At 41.9% G+C, this 21,868-nt stretch overlaps 1 protein-coding gene across 4 annotated transcripts in view; it reads left to right on the forward strand.

The window, feature by feature from the left end:
- The window catches only part of LRRC32 (leucine rich repeat containing 32), a 360,881-nt gene that overhangs the window by 13,535 nt on the left and 325,478 nt on the right, over positions 1-21,868 (forward strand). For 2 of the 4 annotated variants that reach the window (XM_050930452.1, XM_050930463.1), the window contains exon 3: positions 1,528-7,464. In XM_050930452.1, coding sequence (XP_050786409.1) covers positions 1,528-3,468 — 1,941 coding nt within the window. In that variant the 3' untranslated portion in view covers positions 3,469-7,464. Of the gene's footprint in view, positions 1-1,527; positions 7,465-21,868 lie in introns of those variants that run through there. The other 2 variants (XR_007770558.1, XR_007770557.1) reach the window with 2 other exon arrangements.

The raw sequence follows: 21,868 nt of genomic DNA on the forward strand, positions 1-21,868 counted from the left end.
TTAGAGGGATTCAGCAAGCAGTTTGACCCAGAGGATCCCGTGGCCTACATGAATAGATAGATACCTATTCGGATAGCTAGATGCTTACTAAGCATTTTGGACTCTGCTCTAATCTTGCTGCTGGATGTTAATTTTAACAGCGCAATCTGTGTGCCTTACACCAGGCCTTTTAGCCCAATGCTCCCACAATTCCTTGCAAACTATGGCTCATAATTTGGATGCATACTTGAAGCTCCCTATCAGCTGCATTCAGACCGACACATCCAAGAGAAGAAATTGACTTTGATGTATGGGTATTAATTTACCAGCTGCGTTAAAGCATCCCTTAAAAGGCCACACCCTTTATGCATCACAGTTTCACCCTGAGCTGTACCAGTGAGAGCTGCAGCATGTGTGAATCCCCCACCCCGTGCCATTTCCCTGCTGCATTCCTTCTGTTACACCTGGAACAGTGCGCACAGCGCTGCTCGCCGGGCCAAAAGAAAGAAACTGTTGCCTTGGAGAAAGTATAAACATAGATGGACAGAGGTCTGGAGAAGCTGGAGGGAGTTCCAGGTGAGCTGTAGGAATGTTTTGGGAGCGGAGACGCTGATTGAAAGATGGATTGCTTAGCTAAACACTGGTTATGGGGAGATGTGATCACAGTCTGCAAATATTTGAAGGGTATAAAAAACAAGAAGAGGGATTGTTTACTTAGGGCTGGATTCCAATATACTTCCTCTCAATGAGTAGTACCTTACTTTGAGTAATCCCACGGAAGTCAATGGAGCTAATTATGGAGTATTATTAATTTAATTATTTGTAATAGATATTAATACTTATTTTATACTTTAATTATTAATAATACTTATTAATTTAAGGCAAAGTGGCAGAATCTAGTTTATTATGAGGTACAATGGAGTAGGGATGAAGTTATGCCAGGGCAGTTTAGGTTAAATAAATATCAGGAAAAAGTGTTTGAGTGCAAGGTCTAATAGGCAATGGAATAGTCTCAAGGGAAGTTATTGGACCCATCACTCAGGACTTTTAAAACTAGACTGGATGAAAGGTACAAAGTGGACTAATCCTGTGCTGGTAAGAGGATCATAGAATCATAGATTCTTTATGATGGGCTAGATGATCTAATGGAGCTTCTCCAGCTTGAATTTTTATGATGCCAGATCTCGAAAATCAAAGGACCCAATTCTCTTCTCTCTTAGGGCTAATTTATGTGGGGGAATTTATTGACATAATTATACCGATACAATGATACTGCTGTACTTATACCAGTATAATGCCCTACATGGGAACTCCTATTGCAGTATAAGGCAGGAGTATCTCCATTGAAATGAAATGAAAACCCACCCTACATTGTGAAGAAATTCAGGCTTCTGGTCGCCTGAATAGAGAACAGCATAGTACGACCAATCTCCAAGAAAAAGAATATAATCAGATTCTGAATATTATGTTGTCTTTATACTCGATGAAAAGCCATTGAGCATCCCATCGGTGGTAACCAGGACTCCCTGTTCTCTTTCTTTTCTGCAGGTAAAGATGAAGGCATTTTGTCATGGCAAAGAGCTTCATCAAATCCCTCCAGAGCTCCATCCAAACATAAATAAAATAGATTTGTCTGGAAACCAGATTAAAAATATCTCTGAGAAGCCACTGACATTTTACACCTCGCTCCAGCATTTGGATTTAAGATCCAACCAAATAAGCTTCATTGAGCCCGGAGTCTTCACATACATGACAAGCCTGGTGGAGGTCATTTTAGCCAATAACCAGTTAGATGAGTTGGCTCAGCACAGGACACCAGGAGTTGGACTTTTACCAGAGATCAGAACATTGGACTTGTCCCACAACAGACTTTACAATGGAATGGCTGAATATTTTATACACAAAGCACCATCACTTCAGTATCTTTCCTTGGCAGAAAACAGCATTACCGTGATATCGCACAGGATGTTTCAGGGGTCTCCAGCTCTTGTTGAGGTTGACCTCCACAGTAATATCATCATGGAAATAGAAGAAGGTGCCTTTGAAACTCTGGTGCATCTCACCAAGCTCAATCTCTCCATGAACTCGATCACTTGCATCTCAGATTTCAGCCTCAGACAACTCCAGATACTTGACCTCAGTAGGAACAGCATTGAGACTTTTCATGCCACGGAGTCAAAGGAAGAGTATAACCTGAGGTGGCTGGATCTTAGTGAGAACAAGCTACTGCGCCTCCCAGTTTTCCCCCAAGTGAACAAGCTGACGTATCTGAATTTATCTAAGAATTTAATGCAGTTTACTGCTGACTCTGCTCACGACGAGGTGAACTATATAGAAAGAGACTGGCTGGAAGCTCCTTTTCATCTTCTGGATCCGAAGCAAAATACAAACACAAGTTCTCTGTATCTATCCCAGCTTTTATATTTAGACTTAAGTTATAATGAGATCAAGTCCATCCCAAATGAGTTCTTTGAGTCAATGTCCTCGCTTCAGTTTCTTAATCTCAGTAAAAATTGCCTCCAGACGTTTGCAGTGAATTATGACAGTGCATTGATCTCACTAGCCATCCTTGATTTAAGCTTCAATGCTTTGCAGAATCTCTTACTAGATGCCAGCACATTGACTAATTTACAGGAGCTCTACATTCAAAACAATCATCTCCAGGCCCTGCAATTTGATATCTTTGTGAGCCTTCCCAGCATCAAATTGCTTAATCTCCAGAGTAATAATATTAGCTTTTGCAGCATGTATTCAGGATTAGCTAAACAAAGGCTTACTGGCGAGGAGAATGGTTGTGTATCATTTGTTGACTTCCCTGCTCTTAGGTACTTATACCTGGCTGACAACATGTTGAAGAACTTACCAATGTATGCTTTTTACAAGACCTCACTAATTCTCCTGGAGCTCTCCATGAACCAAGGACTGAAAATAGAGGCTAAAGCATTATCAGGACTTGAGACATCTCTTGAGTATTTGAATTTACATGGCAATGGCATGACAGTTTTAAATATTGACCTGCCTCGTTTTCATCACCTTAAACATTTAAACCTGTCTGAAAATCAGCTGAGCTGGTTACCCAAGTGGGGTAGTGATGCTTTGTTGGAAATTCTGGATCTACAGAAAAACAGTTTTAGTAATCTACAGAGCAGTAACATTTTAGCATTAGAAAACTCTCTTAAATACTTATATCTTGCTGGGAACCCACTCAGCTGCTGTGGAAATGTCTGGCTCTCATCTATGATTCAGAATAAAAATGTAGCGATCCCTGGTGTAGAGCAGATAACATGCCAGTATTCCAAGAGCTTTGGGTACCAAGAAGAAATTTATATTAGCAACATAAGACCAGAAGTCTGTGAAAAAGAGGATCTAAAGAAAATTAACTTGCTTATTATACTAACAGTTGCATTAATTTTATCAGTGATCATCATTGGACTGGGTTCATTTTGTTGCTTCCGCAGACAAAAGTTTAGCCAGCAATTTAAAGCATAGCACACACACTAACTTAACGAGAAATAGAATCAGGTGCTACACCGAAAACATGTAGAAATGAAGGGTCAAATTCTTGGCTTTGATTTAACTGTGGATTTTAGGCCATCTTTTAATCTGCTCTCAGTTGTACCAGCATCATTGGTTGGGGGTTGCAGCCACAAAATAACCGAGAAGAGAATTTGTCATATTTTGCACGTGTTCCATGCTCATGCAGAACTGTGAAACCTTGCTCATCGGAAGCTGAGAATCACGTAAAACTGCTAGTTTAGGGTTTGTGGAACTTAAACCAGCCAAAACTCTTTTGGGCACTACAGACTTTTCACTGAAAGGCTAAGCCAGCTTTTTGGTGCCTCTGGATAGGGAGAATCCCCTCACTCCCCATGCCAAGGCTGCGTATCATGATTTAATGGTCATTTGTGTACCAACACTTGGGGATCTCATCACAGCTGACAGGCAGGATGACTCCTCATGAACCTTTGCAAAACTTCCCAAACCCACATGCTTCAGTGAAACCCATCTCTTTGATTTTGGGTTTTGCTTTGTCATAACCGGTTTGAGGCAGTTCAACTCTTAAAGCTAAACTCAAGGGAAGAGAACGCACATGACCCAGGACCAGTGAAAAACAAAGTCTGACCCTTCTCCCTTTGAGGTCAATTGCAAATCTCCCACTCATTCCAATGTGAACAGGATTAGACTTGTGATCTCAAAAACAGTAACTTCACACAGATCTATGGAGCTCATGACAGCTGCCTAAGCAATATGGTTGTTTGTGAGGATCAAACCAAGGATCTTCAGTACCAGAACCACAGGTGTCCAACGCTTGTGTTAAAGGAGATCTCAGTTAGTTAGTAGCAGGCTGTTACATTCAACGGGACTAGCTACTACTGGGAGACATGATTACGCACATGAAGCTCGGTGTATTATGCCTATATGACAATATGCGGTAGACATTTGCACTGAGTAACACAGTTCAGCTCAGAGAGGAGGAATGTCTCCACAGTGTGCAATATATATTTATCTGGTTTTAATGTGAAGAAATTCATTTCTTTGCCAAACACGTTATTTAAAAAAAATCTCCCTTAGAGAATGAATTTCAACCAGTAAATATTAGACCTAAATGTTTATTTGTTTAGAAACAGCAATTTAACACACACTGCATACGGTTAGATCTCAATGCATGAAGTATATTAAAAAAAGTATAAAATAAAATAATTATCCTCCACTAATTGTCCTAGATGGAATTTTTTTTTTAAATCTCAGGTGTATAAAGGTCCATGGATGGCTTTGCCAATTAACTTCATAGGTCCTTTGCCAAGGACTCAGAAAGGCAACCAATACCTCTTGGTGGTTGTAAATCCTTTTTCAAAGTGGGTAAAGGCATTTCCTCTACAGGCCAATACTGCAAAAGCCACAGCGAGGGTCCTAGTAAAGCAAGTCTTCTCTCAATGGGAATCACATTTTACTGGACAGTTCTTTATGAACTGCTTTAAATTAATGAAAGTCCTGCAAAAACTACACATGCCATACAAACCACAGTCATCTAGGATGGTGAAACAAACCAATCAAACTCTAAAAGTAATGTTTCAAAAAACTGGTTAATGCCAATAGGCATAACTGGAATATTCTCATGCCTCCAATTCTAGTAGGCTATGTCTACTAATAAAACATCCTTTAAGGTAATGACAGGCCAAAACATGCAACTACCAAAACATTTAATTTGGCACACTAGTGGCACTCAATTAAAAAAAAAAAACAAAATAAATGTGTACCTGCAAAATCTGCAAAATCGTTTAAATCAGGTCCACTGCTAAATTGGAAAAATCCAAACAAAAGGCAACGGCTTACTTTAACAAAACAAACAAACAAAAATACTTAAAAGGTTGAAAAAAACAAGTAATGCTGTTATCTTACACAAAGCACCAAAGCAAAGTGCAGAGAAAGTAAATAAGGAAGTGTTATTTACTCCTTCTCACAACACAAGATATAAGAACTAGGGGTCACCAAATGAAATTAATAGGTAGCAAGTTTAAAACAAACAAAAGGAAGTATTTTTTTCACACAACACACAGTCAGCCTGTGGAACGTCTTGCTAGACTATGTTGTAAAGACCAAGACTATAATAGGGTTAAAAAAAGAACTAAATACATTCATGGAGGATAGGTCCGTTCATGGCTATTAGCCAGGATGGGCAGGGAGGGTGTCCCTAGCCTCTGTTTGCCAGAAGCTGGGAATGGGTGACGGGGTGGATCACTTGATGATTACCTGTTCTGTTCATTCCCTCTGCCGCACCTGGCATTGGCCACTGTCAGAAGACAGGATACTGGGCTAGATGGACCTTTGGTCTGACCCAATATGACTGTGTTTATGTTCTTCTGAATCCAGGGCAAAAACTCCCTAATCAACAAGGCAGAATTTCCTAGTCATGTAACATGTTTAATACTAGTGCCTGAATCCTAGAAGTCCATCTTCACATGTACCCTACATTGTAGCTTGAGTCGGGCATCTTCCTCTGAAGAACAGAAGAAAATCCAAATATCCCTAATGTAAATCAAAGGTGGGATTTACAAAGGCCTGCAGCATTAGCCTAACCCAGCTCCCATGAAAATCAACAGAAGTTTTACTATTGACTTAAATCTGCTCTGCTCCTTTTTAGGCCAACACTGGCACTTTTGAAACTGTTCGATTCTGAAGGCCTGATTCTGATCTCACACCAGATTTACACTATGGCTGAGGTCACTAACACCTGATTTACACCTGTGTCCATGAGACAGGAGGGTAGAGAGCAGAAGAGTTTTTCTAAGGCCATGTCTACACTACCACTTGTCAGCAAAACGTCTATCGCTTAGGGGTGTGGGGAAAAAAAAACACTCCTGTGAGAGACATAAGTTACTCCAGCATACATGGTAGTGTGCACAGTGACATGTTGGTGGGAGAGCTTCTCCCACCAGCACAGCTACCACCAGTCATTGGGGATGGTTTAATTATATTGACAGGAGAGCTCTCTCCCATCCGCATAGAGCAGCTACATGGGAGAACTTGCAGTGGCACAGCTGCATCAGTACAGCTGTGCCACTGTAAACTCTCTAGTGTAGACATACATAGCCTGGGGCTATGTCTACACTGGCAATTGCACAGCAAACCTTTTGTCATTCAGAGGTGTTAACCCCTCCTCCCAAAAGACAAAAGTTTTGCTGCAGAAAGTGCCAGTGTGAACAGCGCTTTGTCGTCAGAAGCGCTCTCCTGCCGACAGTGCCAACGCCGCTCATTGGGACTGGAAGTATTTTGTCGGCAATGAGCCAACAAACAGCGGCTACGCTGCCCGGCTTCTAGCGACACGGCCGTGTCACTAAAAGCTGAGTAGTATAGACAAAGCCTAAATGTAGAAGAATGTACCACATCTCAGATCCTTGTTCACAAGCCCTGTTGACTCCCCCAAAGAAGTATAGGATCATGAAGAAAGAATTAGGTCCTGAGTTTGCAATGGGAGTAATCTGGCCAGCCCATTATGTTTATACATGAAGTATATAAAAGGAAAAACAGAAATATTTCATATACTATACTAGAATATCAAATTCATCCCCATTTGAAGAAATACCTATGAACCAAAAGTCTGACCAACTCCTAGTGAAGTCAAGGAGAATCTTTCAATTGACTTCTATAGGAGTTGGATCAAGCCCCAAGACACCACACATATGTCAGTGCAAACTGTTGTGCATTATAGCATATAAGGATCAAATGCTCAAATAGCACTGGAGAGCTAACTGAAATCTACCCCAGTAAGGAAATTCAGATTTAAAGTGTTGTTCTGCTCCCAACATGCCTCATTTTTTCCCAGCCACTGAATGTCAAAAGTAACACACTACAAATAGTTGTATCATTCTGTTTTTAAAAGTAATTCTGTAAGAAACAGTGTTGTAGGATTTGTACAACAGAATCATCTTCGGGCTCTGTAAAATATTTAGAAATGTGAATATATTAAAGCAACATTTTGTAATACTCCAGAGACAAAAGTTCATGTCTTCCTATTCATTTTTGATAGTTAGATTGAAACTTAATCTTTTATGTTTATTCTAGAGCAGAGGTAGCTGTGTCATAATTAAGGTTTTCAACTTCAGCTTCCATTATAAAGTAAAAATTAAGCACCACTATAAACTGGGCTCGTAAAATTCATTTGGCCTGAAAGTTACCAGACTTTGGGCCTGATTTGTATGCCCACTGAAGTCACCAGAACATCTCCTATATGGCTTTGGATCAGGCTCTTACTCTTCAGTGAGAATATCTGTACAACCAGTCTTGAGCCTAACACTGTTTGGTAAGACTTGCGTTCAGAGTGAAAGCAGGCTGTGCAGTCCATTGAGACTGGTGGCTAATTTAGCTACACCGTGAATGTGTGCATTTGGCTTTGAATGAGATAGGTTTCTTAAGGAGCTTGGCCATCATCACTCGTTCCTTCAGTTAATAACCTTCTGACACAACCAATCCCATTTAATCAACATTTTAACCCTGTGTTTTTCTTCAGCTGCACAAAAGAATAAAAGAAAGTTCTAAGTATTATTAAATAACTGTGGCCTAATTACACTCCCATTGGCTTCAAAGGGAGCAGGACCATATTCCTTTCGGAATAAGCCCCAGGTTTAATAAGTAGCAAGTATTCTCCTAGGTTCCCTACCAGCATTATGAGCAATTGGGAAACAGCACAGGATCCTTCTGGCAGATCCTACTATGCTATGAGGGATGGGGAATGTGAGGGATAGATGGGGAAAAGGAGAAATTAATAGAGGGACTTTGAGACAGAAAGCTGCGGAAAATGACAGAGTGAGGATGATCTTATTCTACATTATCCACTAATAGTGCTGGAAGGACACAGTGCCATAAAAGGCAACCATTCTTCATCCCTTACCCTGCTCTGGCCAGCTATGCTGCCTCTTTCCCTAGCTGCAAGAGCTCCAGCCTAGGCTGTACTTGGAGAAAGGTTTCTACATGCTGCAGAGCCATTGCTGTCCTGCTATTCAACCTCTCCCATTCAGCGCCCCGCTGCCAGAAGAATGATTAGGCAGTATGAGAGCTGCCACTACTGTGACCTTGAATTTATGTAACCCATAAATGGTGCTCTGTCCCATCTAGTGGCACCGAGACCACTCAGAGAGAGATTAATGAGTTTGCTCTACAACCTTAACTAAGAGCCATGTGGCTTTTAGTTCATGCAGTAGAGGCTCATGAATTTAGCTCCAGAAATCCCAGGTTCGATCCCGCCTGATGACCGAGGTCTGTCGGTGTTACATTAACACCTCCTAGGGTTACTGTTTAATATTCCAAGAGTGCTCTATAGCTGCATATATGTCAATGGTTTATGATGAAGTGCCAGTAGATGGCAATGAAGAACATGTAGCAGAGGCCCCTGGGTTTTGTATGACCAATACAAATTTCTGTTGTGCCCTGCAAACAACTTCCTCTGTACAGCTCTCTCTATGGAACTCTGAACACTAGACGCTGTTCCAAAATGTTCTAGTACAACTGCACTCACACACCATACGTGCAGTGGTTCCTCTGGTTAGTCTCAGGAACACCTTCCCCACAGTGGAGCCAAACTGGAATGGAGCAGCACTGCTGCACAGCAAGGGAAGCAACATACGAGCCCTGTACAGGGGGTCCCCACCCCAACAGGTCAAGCAGTAATGACTCATCTTGGTCATCAATGGGGATTGAACCCAGGATCTCCAAATTTAAGAACCAGAGGGGTAGCCATGTTATTCTGGATCTGTAAAAAGTGACAAAGAGTCCTGTGGCACTTTATAGATTAACGGAAGTATTGCAGCATAAACTTTCGTGGCTGAATACCCACTTCATCAGACACATGTGGTGGAAATTTCCAGAGGCAGCTATAAATATGCAGGCAAGAATCAGGCTAGAAATAATGAGGTTAGTTCAATCAGGGAGGATGAGGCCCTCTTCTAGCACTTGAGGTGTGAGCACCAAGGAAGGAGAAACTAACATATTTATACCTGCCTCTGGAAATTTCCACCACGTGCATCTGAGCAAGTGGGTATTCACCCACGAAAGCTCATACTCCAATACTTCTGTTAGTCTAGAAGGTGCCATGGGACTCTCTGTTGCTTTTTACAAATTTAGGAACATGAGTCTCCGCAGCTGGAGCTAAAGGAGTAACTCCAATAGCTGGTAGTTGTCGCAGTCATATCCTCTGTGGATCAGACAATGAGGGGGACATGTAGCATACAGTTACAGAGGGCTTAAATAGGCCTTAGCTAGTACATTGGCCTTATCCTGGCCTCTGCACAGGGGTGAATTTCACCCTCTTTCCACAATAAGTTATTTCTCATGTAGAAAAGACCAGCAGTTCTGATCTGAGGCAACTATAAGGAGAAGCACAACAAGGGACATCAAAAATTCTTTGTTCTAAAAGAAGACTCACCTGTGACACAGCCCTCTGCAGAGATCATGGCCAGCCCAACGCTGGCAATTCTGTATTATTTTAAAAAACAAATTACATCACCCAAAACTCCAACATCTCAGAGGATTCTTTTCTTGCATCCATCTATTGTGTGAACATTCAGTATTTTACTAGGTTGAAAAAAAATCCCACTTTATTCCCATGTATCAGAGAAACATTTACAGTTTGAATTTCGAAGAAATCCTTGGCTAGATTTTTTATTTTCCATAAGCCATCACCAGTTCTGTTTGTACACAAAGACAGAGTATAATAAATACACCAGTTTAGAATTAGCTTTGTTTTGCCTTTGTCCGATCATTCCAACATCTTGTGCTAAGTTATTTCCTTATGACAATTATAACTTTTTGGTACCATGACAGAGCCTGTCTCCTCCCTGTTTTTTTTTTTTTTGTTTTTTTTTTTTACTATTCCTACTTGCATCAAATAAATTTGGTTAAGGTTTTCAAAAGTAACTAGTGATCTGGAGTGCCTCAGTTTGGGGTACCCAACCTGAGACACATTAGAGAGGCCTGTTTTTAAGAAAGTGCTGAATGCCCATTCTCCTAAAAGCACGCCTCTTTAAAGTGTCTCAGATTAAGCACCCCAAAATTGAAAGAGACCAGATTTCTAGATCCTTTGCAGTGATACCTCTCTTTAGAAAACCTGATATTCCTCTAATTTATCAAGCGCGCATGGAACGCTGATGAACGGCAAAGATACCAGTGTACTTCTGTAGTGATGCCCATATGACCATGTATTGCACTCTCTGTTGGAGCATGTTTTTTATATATTATTTTTATTCTTTTTTTCCAAAAGCCAACAAATATATCAACACACAAGATTCATCGTAATACACAAAATAAAGAGGGTTAGGATAAAGGGTGGGGAGGGGAAGTAACATATCTCTCTTCAAGATGGAGCTTGTTAAATATTTCCCCATACTCAAAGAACAACCATCTATTTACAGTCAGAATCACTCAATTTAGACAAAGAGGGAAAAAATGCCACAAGAACAAACAGGAGTAAGTTTAAGAGAGAGCAGTGTGTGCACCTTCTCTGTTCATTCGGCAGTAATGCTGAAAATAAAATGGCTTCCATCTCCCTACACAGGCCTAATTTTGAGACATTGAAAAGCCTAGTAAACAAAGAAAAGTATCACAGTTTCTAGAGTTGGATGAAATTTGATAAATATATGGGAAGGATTTAGTTGAAATGTTAACGATTTCCCCTCCCCCTACTGTTGACCATGGGGGTCGGAGGAGTGGGGTGTCTCACTATATTTTTGACCAACTATAAAGCAGGTTGAAACTTTTCAAATTTCAGGATGGAAAAAAGAAAAAAAACATTGCAGTGTTTGCAATTCTTCCCCCCATCTTTAAAAGAGCTCTAACAGTTTCATAGCTCCATGCACCTCAGATTCCCCTCTTCCGCGGTGTTCTGGCAGCTCCTCCTTCGCTGCTCTTACCAGGCTGTGCTTGGGGATGGACCAGTCAGAGCTCTCCAAGCACCAGGAGGAAATATTTGAAGCTGGAGGGGTCAGGGGAGCAAACAGGGAACTCAGAGCTGGCGGTGGGCATAGGAAGAGAAATAATGTACTTCTCCTACAACAGTGTAGGGCTGGAGAGCCAGAGATACTTGCCAGGCAGCCCCTCATGCCAAGGGCAAGGGAAGGGAAGGTCTATCACAGCGGTTCTCAAACTGTGGGTCGGAACCCCAAAGTGGATCATGACCCCTTTTTAATGGGGTTGCCAGGGCCGGTGTTAAACTTGCTGGGGCCCAGAGCCCAAGCCCAAGGGCTTCAGCCCGTGTTGGTGGGGCTCAGGCTCCAGCTTAACTCTCCCCTCCCCCCCGGCTTGGGTGGGCTCAGGCTTCAGTCCCCTCTCCTGGGGTCATGTAGTAATTTTTGTTGTCAGAAGTGGGTCATGGTGCAATGAAGTTTGAGAACCTCTGGTCTATCAAGTTTCAGCCCTTCTGCTGTAGTGAAGTGGGAGGGGGGAGCCAAGAAATTCAAGAGAGCTGGCAGTGTCTCAAAGAAAGAATATTAAAGGCACAACAGCAAAACTAGGTCTGTGAGAAGAAAAGATAAGAAGCGTAGTGAGAGGCCAGTAAGGCTCCACCAGGAGCTCTTTAATGACCTGGAAATGAAATAGGTATCCTACTGAAAGTGGAAACATGGACACATTGCTAAGGAGGAGTACAAAAGAATACAAAAGAATAGCACAAGTATGTAGGGACAAAATCAGAAAGGTGACGGCACACAATTAGTTACACCTAGCAAGGGACATGAACAGCGATAAAACGAGGTTCTATGAATACATTAGGAGTGTGGCTCGGTCTGAAATCAACAAAATTAAATTCAACAAAAGACAGCGCAAATTACTACAGTTAGGAAGGGAAACTCAAATGTACAATTACAAAATGGGGAATAATTGGCTAGGCAGCAGCACTGGTGAAAAGAATCCGAGGGGTATAGTGGATCACAAATTGAGTATGAGTCAACGATGTGATGCAGTTGCAAAAAAAAAAAAAAGCGAATATCATTCTGGGGTTTATTATCAGGCATGTCATATGTAAGACATGGGAGGTAATTGTCCTGCTGTCCTTGGCTCTGGTGAGGCCTCAGCTTGAGTACTGTGTCCAGTTCTGGGCCCCACACTTTAAGAAAGGTGCAGACAGAGTCCACAGGAAGGCAACAAAAATGACATAAGGTTTAAAAAAAAAATCTGACCTGTGAAGAAAGTTTTTAAAAAACTGGGCATGTTAAGTCTTGAGAAAAGACAACTGAGGAGAGACATGGTAGCAATCCTGAAACATGTTAAAGGGCTGCTATAAAGAGGACACTGAACAATAGTTCTCCATATTCACTGAAAGGCAGGACAAAAAGTAATGGGCTTAATCTGCAGGAAGGGAGATTTAGGTTAGATAGTAGGACAATCTTTCTAACTACAAGGATAGTTAAGCATTGGAATGGGCTTCCAAGGGAAAATGGACTCCTCTCATTGGAGATTTTTAAGGACAGGTTAGACAAGCCTTTCTGGGATGGTCTCAGTATACTTGGTCCTGCATCAGCACAAGCGGCTGGACAAGACAACCTCTCAAGTTCCCTTCCAGCACTACATTTCTATGATACCATAATAGAGGAAGGGATGCTAAGAAGAACAGAAGAAAGGAATGAAGGAAGGGAAGAAAATGGAGGAGAGGAAAAGGAATTCTGGGGTGACTACACCCAGGATTCTGCATTCGGTTCTGTGCACGGTATTACCAGAAGGACATTGACTAATTGGAGTACATTCAGGGAAAAGAAAAAACACACATACGGGGAGGCTGGCAGGACTGATTTATAAGGAAAGATTAACAGAGCTAAACATGGACAGCCTGGCTAAGTGACATGATAACCAACCACAAATATGTGAAGGACGTAAATAAGAAAGGAGGGGGATTGTTTATAGTGCTACAGGGAAGTATATGGTAACTAGGGGATGAAACTTAAACAGAAGAAAAATAAACTGAATATCAGTGAAGTGGGCTCTATTAGGCTGTGGAACATTCTCCCAAAGGAAGACATTATTTAGGACATTTAGAACTAGAGAGGGAAACTCTTGAAAATGTGCAGGGAACAATCCTGTATTTACAGGGAGATGGACCCACACTGCAGTCAATGGGATATTGGTAGTCTGTGGAGCACTCACTGGAAAACAGGTTAGTCACATGGTGCTGGCTCCATGGTTGCCAAATTAGTGACATGATTGTGAGTAGGAGGTGAGGTGGTCTGCACAATCGCAAATGGGCAGTGGTGTGTCCATGAGAGAATCCCTCTATTAAAATGTGGTCCACACTGTGAAGGATTTGGAGAACCCCATATCTAACAGGGCTTTGACATCTGTAACTTCAGCAGAGAATGAGAGAGCGCAGAATACAAGGTCTGAGACAGGAATAAATGAATGTTTATCAGAAGGGAAACCTGTAGACTTGGGGACACAGAGATAGACAAGGGGCACAGAGGAAGGGTAGGGGAAAAGTGAAGACAGATAAAACGGGAAGTAGGGGAAAAAAATAAGGCAATGGTTTAAAGATTAAAGATCAGAATGAAAGTAGGAGGTGGAAGGAGAAAATAAACCAATGGAAAATGAAAGGAAAAAACACAGTTTTAGGGTAAATGAACTTCTTTATTATGTTTCTCTGCAGAATAAAGAAGGCAATGGCTGATTATGATTCTGGATGGAGAGAAGACTATAGCAGAGAATTTTTTGGGCAACAAAAATCTTTGGTTATATCAATTCACAACCCTATACTCTGGATTTCCCTAAACCTCCAACTGCCAGAAGCTGGGACCCGACGACAAGGTTCACTCAACAACTGCCTTGTTCTGTTCATTCCTTCTAAAACATCTGGCATTGGCCACTTCCAGAAGACAGGATACTGGGCTGGATGGACATACTAGGCTGACCCACTATGGCCATTCTTATGTACTATGGAAAAGATTTCACCGTTTGAGCCTTCAGAGAGATGATAGTGCTGGCAGAGGTTGTTTCTGAATGGGATTGAAGATGTTCTAAAATTTAGCTTCACTGTTCTGTGTTTACTCCTGGGAAGGACACTCTTTACTGAACCTGGCAGCTGTTTATGCTTTGTCTACCACTCAAGACCATATGTTTGTCCTAATTCATCCCTGGTGTTACTCCACTGGTGTCAGTAGAATTATACCAGGGTTTAATCTGACCCATCCTCACTTAATTATACACTTTTTAAAGCTGTGGAAACTAATTCACTGAGAAGTTGCCTGCTTTGCCCAAGGTCACACAGCAAGTCAGTGACAGATTCAAGAACAGAACCCAGGACTTCTGACTCTCAGTCCTCCACTCTATGAATATTAGCATTAATCCACCTTCTGTGTTAAATCTAGATCAATACTGAATTACAATCAGGGCTTTTTTCTGGGTGGTGTTTTTACAACTTTAGCTGAACTCTGATGAGCACATTCCAGGGCATGTTGTCTGTTTTTCCTTTTCCAGGACCTAATCCATTTTCCATCTTTGTGGTTACCCAGCCTGGTCTTAAGGAGGCTTGAAAGTAAACACAATGAAAATGTAATAAACTTGTGTTTGTGAACTAGAGAACATGCTGCTTTATTGAGTCAGCCGTATTCAACTCTTAGACCCTAACATGAGACATCCATATAGTTAAGGTTTCTCTAAGGCAGGGGTTGGCAAACCTTTTGGCCTGAGGGCCACATCTGGGTATGGAAATTGTATGGCAGGCCATGAATGCTCACAAAATTGGGGGCTGGAGTATGGGAGGGGGTGAGGGCTCCAGCTGGGGTATGGGTTCTGAGTGGGGCTGGGGATGAGGTGTTGGGGGTGCAGGAGGGTGCTTTGTGCTGGGACCGAGGGGTTTGGAGGGCAGGAGGGGGATCAGGGCTGGGACAAGGAGTTGGGGTGCAAGAAGGGGTCAGGGGTGAAGGCTCTTGGCTGTGCTTACCTCAAGCAGCTCCCAGAAGCAGCAGCATGTTCACCCTCCAGCTCCTACATGGTGGAATAGCCAGACGGCTCTGTGCGCTGCCCTGTCCACAGACACTGCCTCTGCAGTTCCAATTGGCCATGGTTCCCAGCCAATGGGAGCTGCAGGGGTGGCTCTTGGGGCAGAGACAGTGTGCAGAGCCCCTTGGCTGCCCCTACACATAGGATCCAGAGGGGAGACATGCCACTGCTTCTGGGAACCATGTGGAACAGGGCAAGCCCCCAACCCCACTCCACGGTGGAAGCTCAAGGGCCAGATTAAAATGTCTGGAGGGCCAGATGTGGTCCCCGGGTCGTAGTTTGCCCACCCCTGCTCTAAGATGCCTAATGCCATGGTACCTCAGTGCCATATAATTAGAGGAAGCACTGACTGTGTTCTTAATTGCAATGCAATGCTCTCATGGATTCTCTTGTTCCTCTTTTCTTCCAATTCCGTCCCTACAACCTCCCCAGTGGGAATCTGGCTCTGTGATGATGTCATTATTGGGGAGCGGTTTGCATTTAGAGCCAACTAGAAAGAATTATTAAACATCTATTGCTTACCTCTCCCAACACAAGCTTGATTTAACATACTAATGATGTCCTAGTAATCATAGCTAAGCCTATACATTGACACTGACTTTCCAGTTTATCATTCCCTAGAGATTTCCTCACAGATCAAAGACAGCCTAAAAAGACTCAGATAGGTCCCTTTGAATGCGTGTTGATTGGTGGTTATTTTGCCACTTACTCTATATCTGAAAAGGTCATGGCCTCAGTCTTGCTTTTGAATGTTCCCAGTGGTACCACCCAAGAAACTAATACTTTCACTCAGGAAACGGCCCAACAGAACCTGGCAATGCTGCCAATGTGGTAAGATTACATTGTAAGGGAGTTCAGAGGAGCTGCACACAGAAGCAATGAAAGATGTGGAAAACGAGACCTCTGTAGGAAGGTTGTGAGATCTGGTCATGGAGGGGAAACAGCTGGGGGAAAGATAACTGCATATAAAAACAAAGGGATGTTTTAAAGAGTTTGAACTGGCAGGGAGAGGAAAAAGAGAACACATGGAAAATTTAACTCAAATGTTATGTAAAACTTTACAGGCTAGATTATATCTTAGACTTAGCCCTGCATTGTGGGCTGTGTTGAGCTGCACTGCTCCGGAGGGACAGAGACGGCCCACGCCGGCCAATAGTGGAGGGGCAGAGTGAGCGCAGCCAGCTTCAGTGGTGTTATTGAGCATGCTCAATCTGTGTCAGCATGCACAATACAAGTCAAACAGCAAATCTGGGGGAGCACGTGACCCTACATGTCCCCTCTGCACACACATCACCTCTGCCGAGGGATTACAATTCCCACTGTGTAGGGGAGGAGGCCAGACACTGCCCCATCGTTTAGGAATGAGGGACCTCTGGAATGTAATATACCCTTGCCTGAGGTTTTGTGAACCTCAAACTATTTTGGCGGGTTTTGATTAATTTGAATTCATGAATCCTTCTGTTCCTATAATAGAATGCCCCCTACCCCCGAACCCAGGATGAGTCAATTCCAAAAGATATCCAATGGGTTTTTCTAGCTTAAAGAACTGCACTTTATAATGTGGGTCTTATTCTCCAATCATGACTCATGGTGAGTAGGCCTTACACGAATAGTTTCACTGACACCAGCAAGCACAGTTCTGCCACCCTCACTCACCCTAAGCAGGACCTTGCTCTGGAAAAAGTCCCACTGAAATGAATGGGGAAACTTGGGGGTCAGGTGCTACACAAAGGACCTGAGACAAAACTCACTAAATTGAATGGAAAGAGGCTTTGGATCCTGTCCAGAGTAAGACTGGCAGAATCAGGCCTTAGGTTGGAGGAACCACCCTCAAACCACCCTCAAAATCTAAGTGGAAGTGGAAATAGTTCATTTTTTTCCATTCTATTTTTCTCTCCTCCAATCCCAACTAATTTTTTTCCCCACAAACTCTCCCCTCCAGTTTCACTCTATCTTTCTACGGATTTCTCTCTATACATATTTTAGGAAATCCCTCACAAGCAGGACATAAACCTAAAAAAGTTTGAGCATGAATTGAACTTTTGAACCCAGGATGTCTGAGTGGACTGGAAATTAGACTGAGGGAGTTTGCTCAGACACCCCCCACAGAGAAATGAGGCCCCCATTTGCTGTTTATCATTTCAAACATGATCTAAACAAAAATATAATAAACTAAATTATCTAGTAATTAGAACTGTCTTTCCACTTGAGCAAAATATTGGATGAGGACAAACACAGATTTAGGGCTGGCAATGTATCAAAAATGCAGCTATTGTTCCCAAAAATAACAGGATGCAGACCAAGGGGAAATGGTGTCTAGTCACCATTGTTCATCGCATTTGCAATATTATATATATATATATATATATATATATATATATATATATATATATATATATATATATATATATATATATATAGTGCTTTGAGAACCATGAGTGAAAGGTATTTCTAATTATTAATTATTCTTAGTTACACTAGCAGAAGATCTGACACATCTGCTTTTTTTTTCCCATCTACCTCTTTAATTGGGCTATGAATCTTCTTTTTCTTGGCAAGGTAGAAGAAGATTCAAGTCCAATTATATAGGTTGATGGAAAAAAAGCTATAGGACCAGATCTTCAGCTGGTGTAACTAAGCATAATTAATAATACTAATAATTAGTAACATTATTCATTGTTTACACTTAGGAATACCTTTCACTTAAGGTTCTCAAAGCAGTATATTACAGGGAAATAGGTATTACTATGCGTTTTGTAAAAGTGAGGAAACTGAGCCACCAAGCGGTTAAATGACTTTGGCAAGTTCAGGAGTCAGCAGGAGAACTAAGAATAGAATCCAGGAGTCCTCATGTCCAGTCCTTCCCGGTTCTTACCACTGGACTACGCTCATACCCCTGAAGAGTGAAAGGCCAACAGCAAAGCCAAAAGAAGTCAAATATTAATGATTTAACATGAGATTCAAAGTAAACAATATATATTAATATCCTTAATGATATATTAGTGTATGTAGTTCTGTGTCACGCTCCATCAATATTCAGCATATGAAATTTAGCGTACGTTAAGGTTACCTTTCAGAATAAGGTTAAATGATACAGAACAAAAACCCCCTTTGGGAAGTCTAGTTGCATATCCAGTCAAATGCTACAGTTAGACAGCCTTGACATTACCTCAAAGGCAGACAGGAAACCTGAGAAGTCTTCAAGGAAGTTATGGGAGTGCTTAGGGGAACAATAAATTAAAGCCAGACAATAGCGCTGTCTGTACAATAAAAGATTGTGGCTGCACACATGCAATATTTCTACAGTGTTTGGCTATACCACCCAAACAGATGTATTCTAGCCTATTCCTCCAAGGACAAAAAAAATCCTACCTAGGTCTAAGAAGGAAATCAGATGAAATAACTCCAGCAGGAGATTCCAACTATATATGACTCCAGTGATTACACTGTGCAGAAGGTTCTTGTACACATATTCTTTGGCCACAAGCACATAACTAGTAAGATACATATGGTCCTTGCTTCTGACCAGTATTGTGCTATCAGGTTAATAAACATCACTTACCTAGTTGAAAGGTTGTATACAAAATCAGCAGAGTTAGTGGTCCAATCTTCAGATCTGGCTGAGCTCCACTCAGTGCAACATATAAAGATGATGCCACTAAAGCATATATAGCTTCCTGTTGTCCCAGCATCTCCTGCAGTCCTGGTGGCAGCTAAGGCTAGTTCAGTCACCCTGGGATTTAAGGAGTGATTAGACAGCCTGGCATCAAAAGGAGTCAGGTGGTGCTCTGTTCACACACTCGAGACAGGAGGAAGTGGTATACACCTGCTTACACCAGCTCCATGCCGAACAGTTCTATTCTCTACCAAGAGAATTACCAACCAGAGTGTCACGAACACACTTATCAGGGGCCAGGATCTGGTCTGTTGTTAGTGGTGCTGCCATTTACCTGTTTCACTTGTTTGGTGAAACTCAAAGTAAATTTGTGACTAAAGGAAATGCTGCCAGAATCCCAGTGTATTAGAAAGCTAGCTGTCTCCAGGCACCTGAATCAGACCAAAGTGTGTGAAGGAATCATCTGTGTTGGCAACAACTGATTGGCCCACATCTCAAAACACAGAGTTCAACCTAAAGATGGATTTAGGCTGTCTAATCTGGACCTGAACTTCCAAAATTTGGGGTTTGGTCTGGGACATTTTCTAAAAGGAACTGTCTACCTACATCAGACATACATACAACGTGACATTTGTTTCAGCATAAACAAAGTGCTGGAAATGCACTAATCCTCCATTTTTTTTCTAGGGAATTGGCCTATGTCTATATCTACAAGAATTATTTAGACTCATAGACTCATAGACTTTAGGATCAGAAGGGACCAATGTGATCATCTAGTCTGACCTCCTGCACAAAGCAGCCACAGAACCCTACCCATCTACTTCTATAACAAACCCCTAACCTATGTCCAAGTTATTGAAGTCTTCAAATTGTGGTTTGAAGACCTCAAGCTGCAGAGAATCCACCAGCAAGTGACCCATTCCCCATGCTGCAGAGGAAGGCGAAAAACCTCCAGGGCCTCTGCCAATCTACCCCGGACGAAAATTCCCTCCCGACCCCAAATATGGCGATCAGATAAACCCTGAGCATGTGGGCAAGATTCACCAGCCAGCACTCAGGAAAGAATTCTCTGCAGTAACTCAGATCCCATCCCAACCAACATCCCATCACAGACCACTGGGCATACTTATCTGCTGATAATCAAAGATCAATTGCCAAAATTAAGCTATCCTATCATACCATCCCTTCCATAAACTTATCAAGCTTAATCTTAAAGCCAGATATGTCTTTTGCCCCCACTACTCCCCTTGGAAGGCTGTTCCAGAACTTCACTCCTCTAATGGTTAGAAACCTTCGTCTAATTTCAAGTCTAAACTTCCTAGTGTCCAGTTTATACCCATTTGTTCTTGTGTCTACATTGGTACTAAGCTTAAAAAATTCCTCTCCCTCCCTAATATTAATCCCTCTGATATATTTATAAAGAGCAAGCATATCCCCCCTCAGCCTTCTTTTGGCTAGACTAAACAAGCCAAGCTCTTTGAGTCTCCTTTCATATGACAGGTTTTCCATTCCTCGGATCATCCTAGTAGCCCGTCTCTGAACCTGTTCCAGTCTGAATTCATCCTTCTTAAACATGGGAGACCAGAACTGCACACAGTATTCCAGGTGAGGTCTCAACAGTGCCTTATATAACAGTACTAACACCTCCTTATCTTTGCTAGAAATACCTCGCCTGATGCATCCTAAAACCGCATTAGCTTTTTTAAAGGCCATATCACATTGGCGGCTCATAGTCATCCTGCGATCAACCAATACTCCAAGGTCCTTCTCCTCCTCTGTTGCTTCCAACTGATGTGTCCCCAATGCATTTCTAAAATTCTTATTATTAATCCCTAAATTCATGACCTTGCACTTTTCACTATTAAATTTCATCCTATTACTATTACTCCAATTTACAAGGTCATTCAGATCTTCCTGTATGATATCCCAGTCCTTCTCTGTGTTAGCAATACCCCCCAGCTTTGTGTCATCCACAAACTTTATTAGCACATTTCTACCTTTTGTGCCAAGGTTAGTAATAAAAAGGTTAAATAAGATTGGTCCCAAAACTGATCCTTGAGGAACTCCACTAGCAACCTCCTTCCAGCCTGATAGTTCACCCTTCAGTACGACCCGTTGGAGTCTCCCCTTTAACCAGTTCCTTATCCACCTTTCAATTTTCATATTGATCCCCATCTTTTCCAATTTAACTAATAATTCCCCATGTGGAACCGTGTCAAATGCCTTACTGAAATCTAGGTAAATTAGGTCTACTGCATTTCCTTTGTCTAAATAATCTGTCACCTTCTCAAAAGAAGGAGATCAGGTTGGTTTGGCACGATCTACCTTTAGTAAAACCATGTTGTAATTTGTCTCAATTACCATTGACCTCAATGTCCTTAACTACTTTCTCCTTCAAGATTTTTTCCAAGACCTTACATACTACAGATGTCAAACTAACAGGCCTATGGTTACTCGGATCACTTTTTTTCCCTTTCTTAAAAATAGGAACTACGTTAGCAATTCTCCAGTCGTACGGTACAACCCCTGAGTTTGCCAATTCATTAAAAATTCTCGCTAACGGGCTTGCAATTTCATGCGCCAGTTCCTTTAATATTCTTGGATGAAGATTGTCTGGGCCCTCCGATTTTGTCCCATTAAGCTGTTCAAGTTTGGCTTCTACCTCAGAAGTTGTAATATCCACCTCCATATCCTCATTCCCATTTGTCATCCTTCCATTATCCCTAAGCTCCTCATTAGCCTTATTAAAGACTGAGGCAAAGTACTTATTTAGATATTGGGCCATGCCTAGGTTATCCT

The sequence above is a fragment of the Gopherus flavomarginatus genome, chromosome 1, assembly GCF_025201925.1.
Source record: "Gopherus flavomarginatus isolate rGopFla2 chromosome 1, rGopFla2.mat.asm, whole genome shotgun sequence".
NCBI lineage: Eukaryota > Metazoa > Chordata > Testudines > Testudinidae > Gopherus > Gopherus flavomarginatus.